The sequence below is a fragment of the Carassius gibelio genome, chromosome A5 (genome assembly GCF_023724105.1).
Source record: "Carassius gibelio isolate Cgi1373 ecotype wild population from Czech Republic chromosome A5, carGib1.2-hapl.c, whole genome shotgun sequence".
NCBI classification, from domain to species: domain Eukaryota; kingdom Metazoa; phylum Chordata; class Actinopteri; order Cypriniformes; family Cyprinidae; genus Carassius; species Carassius gibelio.
Window position 1 is genome coordinate 10,604,234 of NC_068375.1, and position 20,649 is coordinate 10,624,882.

General features: G+C 41.0%; 1 protein-coding gene across 6 annotated transcripts in view; it reads right to left on the minus strand.

Moving 5' to 3' along the window:
• Positions 1-4,646: 4,646 nt before the first annotated feature.
• The window catches only part of LOC127992986 (mediator of RNA polymerase II transcription subunit 13-like), a 65,044-nt gene continuing 49,041 nt past the window's right edge, over positions 4,647-20,649 (minus strand). For 3 of the 6 annotated variants that reach the window (XM_052591690.1, XM_052591688.1, XM_052591693.1), the window contains 18 exons: positions 20,045-20,144; positions 19,758-19,966; positions 19,394-19,563; positions 18,283-19,166; positions 15,806-15,985; positions 15,132-15,355; positions 14,295-14,478; positions 13,222-13,465; positions 11,548-11,791; positions 11,278-11,466; positions 9,802-10,025; positions 9,574-9,716; positions 9,337-9,495; positions 8,985-9,149; positions 7,768-7,934; positions 7,524-7,685; positions 6,357-6,466; positions 4,647-5,973 (listed from right to left, as the gene is read on the minus strand). In XM_052591690.1, the coding sequence (XP_052447650.1) occupies positions 5,841-5,973; positions 6,357-6,466; positions 7,524-7,685; positions 7,768-7,934; positions 8,985-9,149; positions 9,337-9,495; positions 9,574-9,716; positions 9,802-10,025; positions 11,278-11,466; positions 11,548-11,791; positions 13,222-13,465; positions 14,295-14,478; positions 15,132-15,355; positions 15,806-15,985; positions 18,283-19,166; positions 19,394-19,563; positions 19,758-19,966; positions 20,045-20,144 (3,891 nt within the window). In that variant the 3' untranslated portion in view covers positions 4,647-5,840. The remainder of the gene's footprint in view (positions 5,974-6,356; positions 6,467-7,523; positions 7,686-7,767; positions 7,935-8,984; positions 9,150-9,336; positions 9,496-9,573; positions 9,717-9,801; positions 10,026-11,277; positions 11,467-11,547; positions 11,792-13,221; positions 13,466-14,294; positions 14,479-15,131; positions 15,356-15,805; positions 15,986-18,282; positions 19,167-19,393; positions 19,564-19,757; positions 19,967-20,044; positions 20,145-20,649) is intronic. The other 3 variants (XM_052591691.1, XM_052591692.1, XM_052591689.1) reach the window with 3 other exon arrangements.

The window sequence follows — 20,649 nt, forward strand, 5'->3', positions numbered from 1 at the left end:
CTTACACACAAACTGCATATTGTAATTTGAATTAATAAAACTACTAACACAAAAATAACATATTGAAGGTCTGCTGCTGGAGACTTGCCATTGGCTGTTGTTTTTGAATAATTAATGAGGTAGGTCTTTGCAAGGTGTGGGTGCTGTTTTGGGATGTTTTAACAGTCATTTATGAATATAATTATATTTAAAATTATGTTCTGTGTAATAATGCGTTGAATAATGAATCGTCTGAATCATTTCTGTAAGGTAATGTGTTATGCATTTCTGGTGTTACCGTTGTAGTGATTACTGTTCCTGTGAGCCAAGTTCTGCTGAAACAACGTTATTAGTGCAATGATTTAAATGAATAACATTCAATCTCTAACGTTTAATTGCGCGTTTACACCGGCGGCGTCGGGAGCGTCAAAATCTCTCTTGCATTCGACGCTGCAGAAAGATTCGTGAGCGCTCGGACGCTGTGACGTAGACCGAATGCTTATATTGTATTAAATGTGGCCGCAAAGCAAACAGATTTGTTGATCTTATGCAGACTAACCACAAGGAGGTTAACGTTATAAATTAATCTCATTAAATGTTGTTGTGGACGAAATATTAAGATCCTTTACTTAAAATGAACCATCCCAGACACCTTGGTCCACGTATCACTTTTAATTATTTTTTATGTCCCTGTACGCAAACAGGGACACATCATAGATTACTGCAAACGCGAAACAGCAATAATCAACCTGTCCTCTATTTTGCTTGGAAACTAATGTGATCGGAGCTGCGTCCTCTGGAATCCTCTCAAGCGGTTGACTTCTACGTTCCGATTGGTTGCTGCCCAACCGCGTCATAGCTCATTACCATAAAGTTGCCTTGATTTAAACTCTGCTTGACGCTCTCAAAGGCCAAGTCGCGCCGCTCCTCGCCGCTGCTCGACGCCGGCTTACATTGAAAATGAATGACTTCCGGCCACTTTGACGCTCTCGACGCCGGCGGTGTGAATGCACAGTAATGCAAGTTTGGTTAATTGTTCTGTGCGTTACGTTTAGGGGGGCACAAAAAGTCATTTGGGGGGGCACTGCCCCCCGATGCCCCCCCTTGACGACGGGCCTGTCTTGCGGTCTGCTCTTGGGGTGAACTTGCTTGGACGGCCAGGCCTGGGCATGTTGACAGTTGTTTTGAATGTCCTGCACTTGTAGACTATTTTCCGGACAGTGGAATGGCTGATTTCAAAATCTTTGGAGATCTTTTTAAATCCCTTTCCAGAATCATAAGCTTCTACAATCTTCTTTTTGATGGCCCCAGATAGCTCTATTGACCTCACAATGGTGTCCACTCTCACCTCAACAGCCAAGAGCACACCAAACCAAATGTGTGAGATTTAAATAGGGCAAGCCTCCTCGTAAACATTTTCTGATCATATGTACCTGATATGATTTTAGCCAATTTAAGCCAATTTAAGAGGGAATAATTGTTGGGATGTCATAGATCCTCTTCTGACTATTATTAATTCCTCATTGTCATTAGGATATGTCCCCAAAACCTTCAAACTGGCTGTTATTAAGCCTCTCATCAAAAAAACACAACTTCACCCCAAAGAACTATTTAATTATAGACCAATCTTGAATCTCTTGAAGTATTGCAAGTAGTCTATTTTAAAATTTACTACTCAAGTACTGAAAGTAAAAGTAGAAGTATTGTGTTATGTAGCTATTAAAGAAAATAGTCAAAAGTTTGAACATATTGTTTTTACTATTTCAAATGATTAACCTAAAGGACAATAACAATTCCTTTGACTGTAACTTCTTGTAAATAAAAAACGGTTAGTAGGGTTAGTTAGCCCAATTTGCAAAATGATGTCATTGATAACTTACCCTCATGTTGTTTCAAACCCGTAAGACATCAGAGGGTCATTTAGAATTTTTTGAAGCATCGAAAATACATTTTGGTCAAAAAATAGCAAAAACTACGACTTTATTCAGCATTGTCTTCTCTTCCGTGTCTGTTGTAAGACAGTTAAAAACAAAGCAGTTTGTGATATCTGGTTCGCGAACGAATCATTCGATGTAACCGGATCTTTTTGAAACAGTCCACCAAATCGAACTGAATCGTTTTAAACAGTTCGCGTCTCCAATACGCATTAATCCACAGATGAATTAAGCTTAACTTGCTTAATGTGTCTGACACACCCTCTGAGTTAAAACAAACCAATATCCCAGAGTAATTCATTGACTCAAACAGTACACTGACTGAACTGATGTGAAGAGAGAACTGAAGATGAACACCGAGCCGAGCCAGATAATGACTCGTTCACGAGTCAAGAACCGTTTCTGTCAGACGCGTCCGATTCGTGAACCGAGGAGCTGATGATACTGCGCATGTGTGATTTAGCGTGAAGCAAACCGACACACAGAGCGTCTGAAACGAACTGATTCTTTTGGTGATTGATTCTGAACTGATTCTGTGTTAATGTTATGAGCCCATGTGCAGTCAACGCCAATGACGCCATTGCATCGAGCGCAAAAGAATCGGTGAACTGTTTTCTTTAACTGGTTTATTGAATCGAACTGTCAGAAAGAACTAACGTTACTGGTCATCCGAGAACCGATGCAACCGGTTCTTGACTCGTGAACGAGTCATTATCTGGCTCGGCTCGGTGTTCATCTCTCTCTTCACAGCAGTTCAGTCAGCACGCGCAGTCTTCTCAATCGCTTGATTCGCTCAATGATGTGCCAGCTTCATGAAATCTGCAATCTACAGTTCTGGCAGTGGTTTGTAATGGAATGATTCGTAACAATATTATAATTGTAACGAGTAACGATGCAGCACATAAAAAAAAATATCGGAGTAAAAGTATTAAACTCAGCGAAAATATGTACCGAAGTAAAAGTGGAAGTAGGAGAAAAAAAATAATACTCTAGTAAAGTACAGATACCGCCTTTTAGTACTTAAGTACAGTAGTGAAGTAGTTCTACTTCGTTACTATACATCTCTGGACCAGAGGATCACTGCAGTCACTCGGATCCAGTACGTATCCAGACCAGATGGTGGATCAGCACCTAGAAAGGACCTCTACTGCCCTGAAAGACAGCGGAGACCAGGACAACTAGAGCCCCAGATACAGATCCCCTGTAAAGACCTTGTCTCAGATGACCACCGGGACAAAACCACAGGAAACAGATGATTCTTCTGCACAATCTGACTTTGCTGCAGCCTGGAATTGAACTACTGGTTTCGTCTGGTCAGAGGAGAACTGGCCCCCCAACTGAGCCTGGATTCTCCCAAGGTTTTTTTCTCAATTCTGTCACCGATGGAATTTCGGTTCCTTGCCGCTGTCGCCTCTGGCTTGCTTAGTTGGGGTCACTTCATCTACAGCCATATGATTGACTTGATTGCAAATAAATGCACAGACACTATTTAAACTGAACAGAGATGACATAACTGAATTCAATGATGAACTGCCTTTAACTATCATTTTGCATTATTGAGACACTGTTTTCCAAATGAATGTTGTTCAGTTGCTTCGAAGCAATGTATTTTGTTTAAAGTGCTATATAAATAAAGGTGACTTTGACTTTGATGTCCTTAATTTTTTCTCACCACAAATTGTTGTATTTTTAAAAACAGATTTTAAAGAAAGTTTTGGAAAGTCTTATTTTCTCCTGAATATCTTATTGCTTTACATTTATATTAAATATCCATATATTTAAATATTAAATAATATTGTGTGTGAGTGTGTGTGTGTACAAAAATAGTGTCAATCTCAGAGGTACCACTTCATTTTAATATGTAATTGTAAAACATTAAGTTATGCATAATTACAAGCAACTTACCCTAAACCAAACTTTAACCTAATAGTACTGTAAGTAAATGTAATTAATTTTATTCATTTGTGTAATTATAATGTAACAATGTCAATTTATAGAAAGTGTAACCAACTCAAATTTCATATTAGCCATTACGACTGACCTGATCCGGGTGTTTCCCAGACTTTGGCCAGTACACTGGGATACGTGCCAACATTTCCACAACCTTATGTAGGATCACTTAATTGAGGGACGTTATGTTTGAAACATTTTCCATGATTATAAAGCCATGCGTTTGTGAGCATATTTAAGAATGATCTGAAGTGTGATACTCACAGTGGAAATCCCACATCAATATATCATCTGTTATGTATTTGATCTATATAGAAGAATAGAATGTCAGGCCAAAAATAACTAATTCTGAATCATTTCTGTGCATCTACTAAAAAGTACATGGCAGGTTTGGCTAGAATAAAAATAAAGTGTTTTCCACGTCTACGTTAGATTGCGAGTTTGCTATGAATGAGCACTTCTTTGAGATCTGTTATATCAACTCTTGAGTAGCTTTGCTTACATCTGGCACACAGTTTATGGAACGTTAATCTGAAATATCTTTGTCTCATTAGTTCAGTCCCCTCAGCAACCATTTCTGTTTTTACAAGAGGGCAGAAATAACAGCAGAGAAAACCCAATTAAAAAGAAAATCTGAATGTGAGTTTCCCCGAAGTTTCTCCGAAGACTTTAGTCATGTTTGGTGTGATATTAACTTTTCAAAGATGCTGCAGATGTGACAGATAACAGAGCAGAAGATCAAACAAATGAATTCGTTGAACATAAACCACAAACAGGTCAATCTTCATTTGTCAGTCATTTACTTAGAAATGTGTAAAAGATACAAATCACTGTTGAGTCACATCAGCTTGATATTTCAAATGATGATTGAGTAACAAATGCTGTCATTGGTATAGTGTCATATCTTGGCAACACACCCGTGGCTGTACTTTAATAATGTTATATATATATATATATTCATATATATACTGTATATATTCATATTTTAAAAAGGCAAAAAGTAAAAAGAACTTCATAGGAGTCATGTAGAGTAAAATGAATCAAACTGACACGAAATGTACAGTTTTAAGAAATATGAAAACACACTGTTGTAAAGTGTATTTACAAAACATGCAGGAAAATACAAATAGCAGGACAAATTCTGCAACCAGCTCACTGTTGATGGACCGATTTGACATCTTAAAAAAGCAAATAGCAATAATGCATATCAGTTAAAATTGTATGCTGAGATAAGCTGAATGAACTCTATTGCCAATTTAAGTTTATTTAGCAGAAAATGCTTTATAAATATAATTTACGCTGCAGTTTAGTTAAGTTATTAAATAAGAAAAGCACTGAAGAAATTTCACAAGAGAAAGTAAAAAGTAATGCACTGTTATTCATATAGGTTTTATAATGTGTCGTCTCTCTGGAAAGTGTTTAAGATGTAGACCGGAGCACAGCTGCTCACTACAACAACATTATACATTCAGAAATACAATTCATCTATAAATATGGCATTTCAGCATCATTTAAAATTAGAGTTTGTTTTTCTCATCTCAAGGCTTCCATTCTGAATCTGGAAAAAAAGGCCTTGATTAAATTGATTCAAACTTTGACAAAAATAACTCTCTGTAAATTTTGCTTTTGCACGATAAACATTTTGAGTGTCAGACATTACTTATCAAGTTTATCAATTTAATGTCGGATCATGAAAGTGCCTTTTTAAGAGAACTCGTCAGAAACATGATGATGCTGAGTTGTTCTTATATGGATAAATACAGCTCATTATTACACTCTGTAGGATTTCTATGGCATGAAGTGACAGGGGAGCATTACACTGTCATCATCAAACCGCTTCCCTGTTTTCAGCAGTCTGTCCAGAGGTCCAGCTCATCTGAGGGCTCATGATTGGACTTGGCTGGTCATCCTGTGAAAACACCAGCTGTCCGGATCCATAAGGTACTTGCAGGAATGGCTCTGTATCCCATCGGAGATCTACAGGAGCTTGAGGATGCCGTTGTACATCTGCGTGAGGACGGTGAAATGAATGGGAAGGCAGGAGCGCCGGTCTTGAGCAGCAGGACTGCAGGTGAGCCAGGAAAGAGCGTTATACTGCTCCAAAACAAACCTGAAAGAAAACAATACAAACCTCACTCTCTGAAGACCAGAGCAAACCTTCATGATGGTCCAGGCTGGTTTATGGTCAGGTTAGTGTGAAACTGATGGCGTCCAATCGGGACATGGGTGAACTAATAATTTCTAATGGGTGATTACTAATCATTTTGTACATAGCATGTGGCTGTCTAAAGACTAAAGAACAAACGACTCGGACCAAGGTGAACTAAGTGATTAATACAGAGTTTACAGAGTATACAGGAAACAGAAATTATTTCATTCATTAACATCATCGATCACGATCACACAAAAACTTTTCACTCTGAACACATCTCGGTACTCCTGAGTCATATAAAGGATTCATTTAACATAAATAAATAGGTTACTACTACTGACCTGAGCACATCTGAGGTGGTTTTGGAGTCCAGCGGGTGAACCCTTGAAGACGTCTTACCAGACACCAGATCATCTGTCTGAGCGATGGATATGTGATGATGCAGAGATGCCTGCAGACACAAACACATCTTAAATGATCACAGGATGAGACGTGCCACAAATTTACTTGCATTAGTCATCTGCGTTCCTATAGATTCCTGTAGATCACAACACCAGCAGATTCCCAGGAAATGCATGAACTGATAAAAGTTCTCTGGATAAAAGTGTCTTCCAGTTGCATAAATGAGCCTGTCCTCCAATAAAAAATGACCATATAGGTCGTTTGTGCAAGCATTTATTACGACCTATATTTACGTTTTAAAGTTAAGCGCCCTCTAGGGGGCGTACAAATAATGACAGTATCGCGTTGCATCTGTCTTCATGAATTGATGTATAATGTCATTACCAATCAAAACGCACGTTTATTTAAATGCAATGTGTGGGCGTTTTACACTGATCTCACAGTATTTCCTACATATTTTACTAGGTGGCTTATTCGTTCGAATGACCACATTTAACCCCACCCCTAAACCTAACCCTCACAGAAATAATGCTAAATTATGATTTATTGAGCATATACATTTTCGTGCATGTCTGTTCCCTGGGATAGAACCCATGATAGCATGATTACATATCAAGGTATAACGCAATAATCTACTAACTGAGCTACACGAAACGCAAACCAGAGGGCAAATAAAATAGTACAAAACATTAATATGAAAATGACCTTTTGCCGATAGGGGCGCAATTGTAGTATACGCTCTGATGGGTTTTATTTCAGGGATTTGGACAAACAACCTATACAAGCATATTGGTTGGAGGACAGGTTGACATAAATGTAGATAGAAAAAGCAACAGATGCACATCAGAATCAATGCTCGTCCTGAAGCTCTTTCCCTATTTCATCTGCTATCAGACTCTGGTGAGATATAGAGTTTCTTCTAATTGTAGACAATTTTTTGTGGCAATGAGGATGTCAGCAACAAACTGTAAAGAAATCGATCTTATCTCTCAGTGTAAGCAGGTCCAACCAGCTGGAAACTGCAAGAGATATATGTCTGACTGATGCAAAATACACATACATCTCTGTCAGTCAGTGAGTTAATGATTGACTGCAGCGTCTCGTACCTTGAGGAAGAGCGGACACTGATGCTGTGCTTGTGGGCAGGACGCCCAGAACCAGTGCGGTAGGCTATCAGCCGGAGCTGTGGACACGTAGTATCCCAGAGCCAGCGGCTGCTGCTTCAGCTCTTCTGGAGCGTCCCGGGACAGAAGGCGCTCACCCTGACTCTGCAAACACACCCAAACGGATTGTTTCGCACAGGCACGTCGACAGCATGACATACAGGAACTGAGCATGCGTTGGACTCACCCGTGTGTGCTGGAAGTGTGATCCAGAGCCCAGGCAAGATGGTGATCCAGGAGACGGGACAGGGGACGTGTTGGGTGACGGATGCAGTGTCCCTGTCAGCAGCATCATGTCATCATGGCCGATGTCACTCTCCAGCTCATCGGGGAAAGGCAAGCCAAACATGTCATCTACAGAGCGGACAGAAAGACAGATATCATCTTCGGCAGATCACATGAACTCCACAGTGCTTACATTCATTTATCATCTGGACTCTTTATTTAAAATCTATTCACTCATGAGAAGCCAGATATATACTATATAGCAAATATCATCTGCTTGATTGTTTATTTTGTTGCAAAACGCAACTCATTATGGTAGCACTTTATTTTACAGTCCTGTTCCTCATGTACATACTAGGTACTTATTATAGTAATTACAATAACTATGTAATAACTAGGTACTAACCCTGAACCTACCCCTACCCCTAAACCTAACCCTACCCCATGTAGTTACCTTGTATTACCAGAACTTTCTTAGATAAGTACACTGTAAGTACACTATAAGTACATGTAAGTACACGTACTGTAAAATAAAGTGCAACCATTATTGTCCAGCTCTAATCTGCTAAATGTGAAGAATATTAAGATGATATAAATATTAAAATTATTTTTTGTGACTTTTTTTTCTTTTCTTTTTTTGAGGGGGGGGGGGGTGATATTAGTCAATATCTTTTGATATTAGTCAAAAAATGATATTAGTTTTGCACTTTAATGTTCGTCTTATTTTTTTATGCGTATGATATGTTATTACTCCTACACAATATAACAGCTTTTATTTTAAAAGGGAATCCTCTGATTTTCTAAGTAAAGCGGGTAGCGGTTTATTTTACAGTCCTACTGTATTCCACATGTACATAATTTGTACTTATTATAGTAATTACAATAACTGAGTAATAACTAGGCACCAACCCTTATACCTCATATTAATGAATACTTCTTTAAGGAAGTTCACTGTAAGTGTACTGTACGTACTGCAAAATAAAGTGCAAGCCTAATGTGGTATGAATGATTTCAGGACTTCAGTTCATGGATTGAATGCTCAAGGTCTTTTTGTTTACTGTGATGTGAGAGTGATTTATTCTACGGCTCTTGACCATTAGAGAACACACTTGCAGTCACGTGTGCTGTGTTGCAGCAGGTGTATGGATGTACGTGTGTGTGTGTGATGTGCTGTGGTACCGGGGTTGTCTTCGGCAGGGTAAGTGCTGGGTGCCACCTGTGTGGTGGAGGAGGTGGGAAACACCAGGATGTGCGTGCAGGACGCATCCTGAGGAGTGTTGAGCTGAGACGTCTGCAGGTTGAGCGCGGTGCTGCGGCCGAACACTGAGCCCATCGTAACCGCATCTGCACACACACACACACACACACAGACACACGACTGTTGGCACACAACAGGTTGCACTTTCTGACACTTTTTATGATTAGCTTATCATAATCATCATCTCCATCGAGTCAGTGCAGTGCAGCCCTATCACTGTTAAGTCTTTATGCTGGTGTCACAGAAGCAGCTCGGCACAGAAGTACATTTCACCTGGCATCACCACAAAAGATCCCTGCGGCTCCATGGAAACCAGGCAGGCACTGAGAATGGAGGGCGAATCAGCAGTGGACAAACCACACACAAGACACGCCTCCCGCAGCTGACGGCTAATAGAATGCAGTGAATGCTCGCCCAGCAGCACACTCCAGTCTGGGAGAGAAAGAGAGAGAGAGAGAATAAATATTCATGAGGGTCTTTGTTGAAAATATATCGGACCCACTGACCAACCTTTCAGTTCCCCGTGGCCCAGTCTTCCCAAACGGCCAATCACGATCCTCCATTGTAATGATGTCATCTGAATAATGCCCACGCACCATTCCCATAACTTCTGGAGGCCAATTTTACGAGGAGAAAACTTGGGCCGCCGGGCTCTGCGAGTAAAGAGAGGAGGTTCTGTTTCTTTATACTGGAACTGAAAATATGGCAGGTAGATGAACTCAAATGAGCAGGTGTCACCTGTTGGGCACGTCAATGTTGATGACGCAGGTCTCCAGGAGCTCCCCCTGCTGATCTGTGCAGGACACCAGGATCCAGCGCTGGTCATGTGACAGACAGTATCCCACGAACAGCACATTACAGCGCGAGGAAGCGTCTGAACACACGTCACCCGCCTCAGACTGTTTACTGCGGGTCAGACCCAGGATGAAGGGCGGAGAATACAGACGCGTGACACTGGGGCTCTGTATCACAGGAAATATCATTACCTCAAGAGAAAACAAACACAAGACAGTAGCAAGTATACAAATGAAATGAATGTAATATACAGTTTGCAAAATATGCAAATACACTACAGTTCAGAAGTTTGGGGTGGTTAATACTTTTTATGTTTTTGAAAGTAGTCTCTTCTGATCACCAACGCTGCTTTTATTTGATCAAAAATACAGATTATTATTATTACAGTTTAAAGTAACTGTTTTCTATGTGAATATATTATAAATATTTTGAATTTTCAGCATCATTACTCCAGTCTCCCGTGATCCTTCAGAAATCATCCTAATATGCTGATTTGCTGTTCAAGAAACATTTCTGAAAATTATAAATGGTGAAAACAGTTGTCCTGTTTCATATTTTTGTGGAAACTGTGATACATTATATGTTTTTAGGATTCTTTGATGAGTTGAATGTTCAAAAGAAATGCATGTATTGGAAAAAATAATAATTTGTAACATTATAAATGTCTTTACTGTCACTTTTGATATATTTATTGCATCCTTGATGAATAAAAGCATTAATGTATTTTTATTAATCTATTCTATTTTATTCAATTACTGCTAGTGTATCAGAATTTCCACTGAAGACTGATGGCTGCTAAGAATTCAGCTTAGCATCACAGGAATAAAGTACATTTCAAAATACTTTAAAATACAAAAGCAGTTGTTTTAAGTTGTAAAAATATTTAGCAATATTACAGTGTTACTGTATTTTGAAACAAATAAATGAAGCCTTGGTGAGCAGAAGAGACTTCATATCAAAAACATTTGTAAAAATCTGTTTGATGATTTAAACAGCAAACACATAAGTTGGATTTAATGTAACAGAAAAGTTGTTTCAATAAAAGTACTTATAATCATGTATTTTATTAGCATTGTTCAGCAAGATTAATTAAATGAACTAATTGTATTTGTTTGTCTATGTGAATATGCACTACACAAGTGTTTCTCAACCGTTCCTGAAGCCCCTTGAAAGTATTCAGTGTCGGTGGCTGCAGGGACAGGATTGAGAAACGTTGTGCTAGACAGACGCGTTTAACAAATCTTCAGCAGTGTCTCAATTTTGTTTCATCCCCTGCCCTGTGTCTCATGATTTTGTGAATAAAAGCATCAATTTAATGATTAAATGTCAATGTCAGCACCCTTTATTATGACAAGAGTGATTTTTGCATCACAACACATTACTCTAATCCAGTGCAGACACAGTATAATGAAGTGTGACCTCTGGGCTCTTGAGCGCTGACTGTACGACGGACGCTGGGCCGAATCCAGTGAGGGACCTGATGTGCGTCTGTCTGGGTAACAGACGGCGACTCTGTGAGTATGTGGAAAAAGCCAGCGATCGCAGGTGCTGCAGGTACTCAGGACTCTCTCCGCTGGCCGGCTGCAACAGATGCTGACACGGCAACACCTGCAAATCAAAGTTAACCATTGAAACGCCACTAATGATTTGTGAAAGGCACGAGTCATTAGGACCTGAATCTGTCCTGACCTGTAGCACTAGTGCAGGCTGAATGCTCTCTGGCAGCGTACTCAGCATATCTGTGTAACAGCGCAGCAGTGCTAAAAGCCACACGCTGCTCACATCCACGTCCTCCCCGCCATCTTCACTTTCTGACCCCGCCCCTGAGCACAGGAAGGGATCCACCACATAAAGCACGATGGCTGGTGGGTGGGCGTGGCTGTCTGCTGACTCCGCCCCTGTAGGAATGCCAATCCGGTCCCTCTCTGCTGAGCTACAACAACAATGACATTAATATCTAAATGCAACACTGAGTAACTAACAATAGAAGTGAATAAGTATGATAATGATTTAATAATTTGGGACATTATATACACATCTGTAAACTGTGCATCACACTTTAATCTGTTCACTTGAAAAGGATTCTGCTGAACATTTAGAAAAATATACAAATGTGGGTTTTTCAACAAATTTACTGCTACTGGCCTTAAAGTGCTGCATTATTCTAACCCTGGCACATTTTATCTAACCGAGATAATTGAGTAAATTCTGGTAGTATCACTCAGTAACCAGTCCCTCCAGAAAAACGCAGACGTTTTCTTAAAAAATGCGATGAAATATGCGGGATATTTTTGCAATTTTATGCCATGAAATTGCGTGAACTTGCAAAAACTGCGGTTTGATGAAAAAGAGAAAAAAATGCGATTCCCCCAAAACCTTTCTCTCACTAGGCTACTATATTAATGTAAAGAGTAATTTCTTATTACTTCCTATGATAAGCAGGCATACTAAATCACAGAATATTTAAGTTGCAATCTCTTACTGCATCGTAAATTATTTTACATACTACTAAAATAATTACAACTGTAAGTTTTTGGTACTGTTCTGTAACAAAAAAAGTGCAATATTTGAACTGTAAAGTTGCATCAACTTCTGAATGAAACTACAACAGTGTTAGTAGCCTAGTGATAAGGGGGTGTTGGGGGAATCACCTTTTTTTCTCTATTTCATCAAACCGCAGTTTTCACAAGTTATCGCAATATAATATGGCCCCATGTCATGTAACAAATCGGGAAACTGCTTTGCGCTTATTTTTGTTGGCAAATAAGAATGATTTGTGCGTTTCAAGTTTCACCCTGGTTTCACCGCGGGGTTTGCAGATGATGTTCACGTCACGTAATTACGTCACTTTATAAGGTTCCCATGGCAATAGGGGAAAATTGCGCTTTACTTGTGTGACGTAAACGCAAAATTTTTCAACTTTCTGCTAATATATATGTTTTATATATTAGTTTAAAAGTTTTTTCAACGAAAATACAGGGATTATGAAATCATGCTAGCCCCGCATATTTTGCTTTCTGAAATCGGTAATTTATGCGGTAAAAGAGCGGCGTATTTGAAAAAATGTGACCCCGCATAAATATGCGGCCTTTGGCTGATTATGCATTAAATCAAGCGATCGCATTTTTCTGGAGGGACTGAGTAACACTACAGGAAATATCACACCACATAGAGGTTAGGGGGGATCCAAAAAATATAATAGTAAAAGCTATGAAATAATGTGAGTATGCAGTATGCTGGTAAATATATCAGTAGTCAGTCATGGAACACACATGAATTACACCAGTTCTCACATCATGACGTTCTCAACTACTGTTACAGACTGAAGTTGTCGGTGCTCTGTGCTGTGGAGTGACGTCTCACCTCTCGGCACTCTCTGCTGATGGAGTGGTGTTTGAGTCGCCCGTAACTACCTGTCCCGGTTCTGCGCCGCTGGACTGGCATATGGCACCGCAGGCGGGGTTAGGGGTGTTTCCTGAGTTGCTGTCTCCATCAGCGGATATAGGCTGTTGGGTGGATGCTGGCGGGGTGAGAGGATCAGAAGCAGGTGGAGGCTTTGGTGGGAGGAGGAGGCCACTGTCCAGAATCAGGGTGGAGAGCTGCGGCCCTGAAAAAGTGCAGTGTAACTTTAAACTACACCCTGTAGACCAACTGTTCATGTTGTTGCTTAGGTGTGTTTTGAAGAATGACAGCTGGTTTGAGCTGGCTTAAATTGGTCGCTTAGTTGGTCATGAGCTGGTTATAACCTGGTTATAAGCTGGTAATGTGCTGGTCCTAAGGAACTAGCTCTTGCTCAGGACCAGCTCATAACCAGCTTATAACCAGCTCAGGGACCAACTAAGGACCAGCTTAAACCAGCTGCCATGCTTAAAAACATACTTAACCAGCAAAAGTTTTTTTTTGTTGTTGTTGTTGTTGTTTTTTAACAGGGGTGTACAGACCTGCCCCTAGAGGTCCAATTTCCATCAGATTTTAGCTCCAACCTGCCCCGAAACACCTGCCTGGAAGTTTCCAGTAATCCTGAAGGTGATGACTATTTGGTTTAGGTGTATTTAATTAGGGATAAAACTGAACTCTGTGGGACAATGGCTCCCCAGGAGCAGGATTGGATTGTAGACCTTGTAATTTTGCAAAGTTACCATGAAATTGCAGGTGAGCATACTGCATCAGACCCTAGTAGTATCATTGAGATCAGTGCTGGAATCCCGACGTTTGAACGAGTCTGATTGTAGCATGTGACATAGTGAGGACTTGGGCGGTCGTAAGAGTTAAGTTTGTTTGAGAAAAATGTTGCTCCAGGACTAACAGAAGAAGTTAATCCAAGAACACATCCTACTTGGCCAAATAATGGTCACATTTATGGCACAGAGCACTGGCACAATGATTGGTGTTTCACTCCAATGAAACAGGAACAGAATAACACGAGGGGTTCCTACCGAGTGTGTGTCTGCAGATTTGTTTGTAGAGTTTGAGTTTGTTGAGGTTTTCCTCCTGTTGTCCAGCCCAGAGCCCTGAGAGCCACTGATCATCTGTCTCCTCCTTACACTCCACTGATCCCACTGGGACAATCCCATCTCTGGACACCCGTGCTAGTGGACGGTGTTTCCCCAGTCGACACGTCTGTGTGAAAGAGGAGCAAAAGAGAGTATCTGTGTGAGAGAGTTGACAGACCTCATTAAATCTGTTGATGGACACAGTTTGCTTCTACTGCATGGAGGTATTTGATTGGACAACAATTTGTAATTTGAGTGCAAGGTAAGACCTCAGCATTTTTTGTTTTCCCAAAGGAAAGGGTTTGTCAACTTTTAGGAGTACACTCACATTAAGAGGACATATATGATAAAACCAAAAGTAGCATACATTTTTGCAACATACATGTTTTGTGTACCTAAAGATTTATGCATTTGAGAATTTTGTTCAGTCGCAGCAACTTTTCTTTTAAACTCAGGACATATCTGAATTATTCTTCACCTGCTTTATGAGATAACTGCATAACAGAACATAGATAAGGGAACACTAATCCAGCTCCTGGAGAGCCACTGTCCCGCAAAGTTTAGCACCAACCCTAATTAAACACACCTGAACCAACTAATCAAGGTCTTCAGGATTATTAAATACATCCAGGCAGATATGCTGGTTAAGTCAAACTCTGCATGGGAGTGGACACCCCTGACATGGATGGAACAAAAAGTGCCTCTAATTGAAGAATCACTCATTTACATAAGGAAGATACGTGCCTAGCAGGATAGAACATGCCAGTGATAATGATATACCTCATAGACAGCACTGAGCTCATGGAAGAACGCTTTGGCACTGCTGAGCAGGGCGTCATAATTAGGACACAGTACCAGGAAGGCCACATCCCTCTGACCTCCATATGGCTCCAGCAGAAACTTCTCCCAGAAGGGAAGTGCAAGCGGAGACAGAGACAGAAAATCTCGATCATATCCCAGTAGCACGCTGGGGATAGGCAAAGGCTCTGGGGATTCCTCCGAACCTGACCATTGGAAACAGATGCTTAGTTGCAACACGATTTCAAGATCAGAGTGAAAAAATATATTTTTTTAATAACAATTACGAATACAAGTACCGTATTTTCCGGACTATAAGTCACACTTTTTTTCATAGTTTGGCTGGTCCTGCGACTTATAGTCAGGTGCGACTTATTTATCAAATTAATTTGACATGAACCAAGATAAATGAACCAAGAGAAAACATTACCGTCTACAGCCACGAGAGGGCGCTCTCTCATGGCTGGAGACGGTAATGTTTTCTCTTGGTTCTTGGTTCTAAATAAATGCGACTTATAGTCCAGTGCGACTTATATATATTTTTTTTCCTCATCGTGGCGTATTTTTGGACTGATGCGACTTATACTCAGGTGCGACTTATAGTCCGAAAAATACGGTAATGAAGATCTTTTGTGTAATGATGAGTTTAGTCTCACCATAAGAACCTCGTCCAGCCATCTTGTGGAACTGCTGCCATGTGAGAGGACCCTGAACATGCTGGATATTCTCCCAACTCCTGCCTGACCTCTTCTTCTGGATCGCATCCTGCAGGAATGGCTGGAGGGACAGCAGCATCCGTACCACATCCTGAGAGGACAGCTTGCTGATGTCCAACACTGAGGAAATGCAATAATATGCATAAGATGCATCAATAAGAACACACTTCGATAAACTCGACGCAATAATGATGGAGTGTTCCGAGCGGTTACCAGGTCATTTCTTGCAGGGTTCGAAATGAGGGGGTTCTGGGTCCCTAATGACTCCTTAAGTCTAGTGACGTTTTGTATTTATAACAGTAATTAATTTATTTCCAAGCGCGAGGCAGCAATCAGGGCAGCTATTAGCTAAATGGGAGTTCAGCATCACAGATTGTTGTTGTGGTGCTCCCGCAGACACGTACTAGATGAACACGGCAAAACGAGACATTACAAAGAGTAAAATCCTAAATGAAAATCCTGTAAGTGCTTCGATTGTGTTTATATCTCCATAATTGCTTATAGTAAAATATTATGAGTTCGAGTTCATATATCAAAAGTTGCATTAACTAGATACCCAGTGTAAGGATTAGAAGAGTACGTTTGTCAACGTTTCTTGCTAGCTGTAACTTTGTGTATGAAGCCAAATGATCTGCCAGCTAACAGCAGAATGAGCAGCTAGACTAGTTATTCAAAGCTAGCTTAACAACCTACTTGTCAAGTCAGTGATTACGAAAGATAACCAGGACTTAATTCAAGTCTGTGAGTTGATTAAAATGAATGTGATTTGAGCATGACTGTACATGAGAGCTTGGTAAAGAAGCTAATATTATTTTTCTCAATTTGGAATCCTGAACATGTAGAGAAAAAGAGGAAAAACAAAGATCACCGACTTTTTTCAAGGGTAAATTGTGCTTATGTGATAACATGGCTGTTGTTGGGGGAAACTGTAGATATCAGGGATGCAAAAACAGCGCGCTTTAAGAAGAGACGGACTATGCTCATAAACCTTGCGAGTGGTACACAAACGAACATGGAACAATACATTTATTGATCTGTGTTAATGTTAGTTAATAAAAAGACAATCATTCCGTGTTTGTTCATGTTTTTGTTTCTGTTACGTGACGTAGCGGTGTGATGACATCTAGTGGGCTGATGACATCATCGTTTCACAAAATGTACGGATTCGCCGTCCAGACGAAAATGCATAGACAGCGTTCTCAAATGTATCCACTCTGGGACCCTGTTTCAAAAATCATTTTCTTTGATGTTCTTGAATATGCCATGTGTTTAACACAGTCAGGTTCGAATGTGAGTGCAAAAATCCATTAAAACTCTAGCAGACGTTTTCAGAGCCAACACTTGTGCTTGTGCTATTGCCTTGTGGACAAGTGAGAAATGTTAAATAAAGCAACATGGTAAATAGACGAAAATGACTTGATTTTACTTTCAATTCCTTTTACATTCTCCAAGTTATTAACATTTTTCATAACTCCATGTAGGATATTTCTGTACATAAATGCAAGCACTGTAGCAGTAGTAATTCAATATTTAGAAAATGTTCTGTTGTACTTTTGATACTCAAGTACTTTTAAAAACAAGTACTTCAGTACTTTTACTTAAGTAGACATCTGTTTGTAGTACTTTTACTTGTCCTTGAGTCAAATTTTGCAAGGGGTATCTGTACTTTTACTCAAGTAATGAAGCTGTGTACTCTGTCCACCTCTGGTACTTTGTTTATTATTTTCTATGCAGAGGCACTAGGCCTACTCTACAAAATTACCCCAATCATCCTAGAACTTTACAAAAAGAGCTAAATCATCAGGTGAAATTGTTTTCAGGAAGAAGAGGAAGGAGTAGTAAAGCAAGAAGTGTGTAATAGTTTGTCAGAATTTCATTTTACTCTATGTGCCTACAGGGGTGGCAGGGGTTGGTGGCGATGTTAGTGTCTAGATATTTGCAGCTGGGCAAGGGAAAACATCCCAAGACCATTATCCCACCTTCAACATTGGTCCATATAATTTTGCCTACAGTATATAGTGTAGCAAGGTAGTCTTCAGAACCTTTAAATTTTAGGGGACCCCCCCAAGAGTCCTAAGTCATTTGAATCCCGGAAGGTGACTGGCTTGCAGAGTTCAGCTCCAGTCCTACAGGAACACACCTCTGCTTACAATTTTCAAGCAATCCTGGAGAGTTTGGCTGAATAGGACTGGAGTTACCCATCCCTGTGCTAGAGAACTTTGAGTGGTTGCCAGAGCATTGAAATACAGGTGATAAGTTTTAAAGTGGTAGTTAAGATGTTGCTGTTATATGTTTTTTAGTTGCACTACTATGCAACTGATTTGGTTTTCAAAGGTATTCTGAATAATGGTTTTAAGTCAAGCATAATGTTCTGGTCTCTAGATATGGATTGAGTCCTGCCTTTTAATGAGTCTTACCATTAGTCTGTGGCCAGGTGTGCAGTGCACTGCTCCTCACTGTAGCCTGTTCCACCTTTCCTCCAGCTGAGTTGTCCACATACTGCAGTCCCTGCATCAATGCATTATAACACTCCACACACGCATCACTGCTGTCCACCCACAGCCTGTCTGCTGCCCAGCTCTGCAATAGTGCCCCCTGGCGGCCGTGACAGGAACAGCTGGGTGATTTGTGCAGGGAGGTCAAGGATGTGATTGGCTGAGAGCACTGCTCTTGTAACAGAGCCATCACTGAGGCAGGCGTCTGTTGCTCCTCAGCTCTTCGGCCGGTAGGGTCTCGTCTACACAGTGCCAGTCTCCTCTCTGCTGCCTGGCCCGCCTCAGAGCCACGGCCAAATATGTCCAGCTCATCCTCCAGGAAGAGGCCTGCCCCGTGCGCCAGCCTTCGGTTTACAATCGCGCTGAAGCCGCACATGCAACGGTATTGGTCCTCACAGGTGGAGTCTGGGATATAGACACCAACATCTGCCCCTTTAACATTCATGTTACAGGCACAGATGCAGCAGCTGTCAAAGTTGCGGTCTTTGAAAATATCCAGGACTGAATCGGACAGCAGCAGTGTAACATAGAGACTGTGCGCCTCAGGCAGCGGTGGTCCCGATACAGATGGCTCGACTGAGCTGAGTGGCACGCTGGTGGAGGGGGTTGATGCTGGTGAGCTGAGTTCAGTGCCGTCCTGCCTGACGGAGCCCTGGCCACTGGCTGCACCCATGCCACGTGGGGTTCGAGGGGTCGGCACAGAGAAGCGAGAGGCGGACGGGGAGGGTAGGACGCCTGTGGCAGTTCCAGTGAAGGCAGCACTCATGGTCATGGAGGCGTAGTCCTGCTCCAGAAGAGCACTGCTGCTGAAGAACATTCATGTGAGAAACTTTCACTGCAATGGCCAAATGTATTTTGCAAAAATCCCCACCAACAAAGTTCATAATAACCTTGAAGTACATAAACATCTTTAAAATTAAATACCAAGATAATTTCGCCTTTTATTTCATATTTCACACATTGTATTGTGGGGTCAAATAGTACACAGACATTTCTTCAAGCAATTTTTGAAAAGTTTGACCATTTGACTTACACGTATGTGTCTCTGCTGAAGGGATTCTGAGTAGTCGAGCAGTACTGCTCCATCTTGTTCATATCTGTCCAGGATGGTCTGTAGTAGCAGTGCTCAGGGATTTTAAGAGCAGTCAAACACTGGCTGGGTAAGGAACGCAGTGGGGCATACATGGAGCAACCAATCAGCGGCTGGACAGGGGATAAATGGGACACAAATGAATAAACATAGAAACAAAATAAATGGGTAGAACTGTGCTTAGGATGAATCAGTGTTTAACTGGTCAAGCTGCCCGCAATACTATATGTCTGTCTGTAAATCCTTTATTCCTTTCAAACTAGGCTTCAACATTTGAAACTTTCACACAAGGGTTTGAAAAACGCACAAGTACATCCTCTGTGATTTCTTCCTCCATGTCCATTTTGAAGTCTGTGATCTGGCTGTTGGATTGAGAGCAGCTGGGCTGATCATGAGCTGCTGCGGGACCGGCCGGCTCTTGACTGGGGGTGTCGCGATACATCATAATGGGAGAGAAGGCGGCGTGCTGCTCTAGAGACGGAGGTGTGGGGAACATGCGCTGGAGCTCTGCTACTGCTGAGAAGACACATCCATACACTGTAAGGGATGATGGGTCTCCTAGAATCTGCTGATCTGTAGTGTTGCGGAACTTACTTGAGGGATACGGCACTGGAGCTCTCCCCTCGACCCCTACTGGCCGCTCCTCTGCTGCCACAGACCCGGACTTGGCTGACTGTTGGTTCGGATATGTGCTCTGGTTTGGGTACATGGACAAACTTTCCTGAATCTTGCCAAACTTGAGACATTTTAGAATACTGATGGCCAGGTCAGTGTTTACCAAAAGCATCGTAAGTCTAAATAGATCATTGTGAGCGTTAGTTTCTAAAACTAAAACACAGAAAACACAGCACAGTGTGATAAATTGGCTGACATTGGCTGACATAATTGCTAGTGGAGTTCTAAACCAGGAGAAGGAGGTGAAGTTCTAGGAAGAGTTTGAGAAGCTATATTACTATTCCCAAACACCAGAGCGTATCAATATCTGACAACTGTATAATATCTAGTAGTTAAATCTCTTATCACTAAACCTCTAGTCTTAGAGTATAAAGTACAGGGAGACTTCAGATATAAAAATACTGAATGGTCAAATGAAATAGCTTTTACTATTAAGACAGCAGAATGTGGGAATGCTAAATATGGCAGCACTGTTATGACCAGTGTTGTGGAAAGTTATTAATTCATTACAGTATTGTGTTACT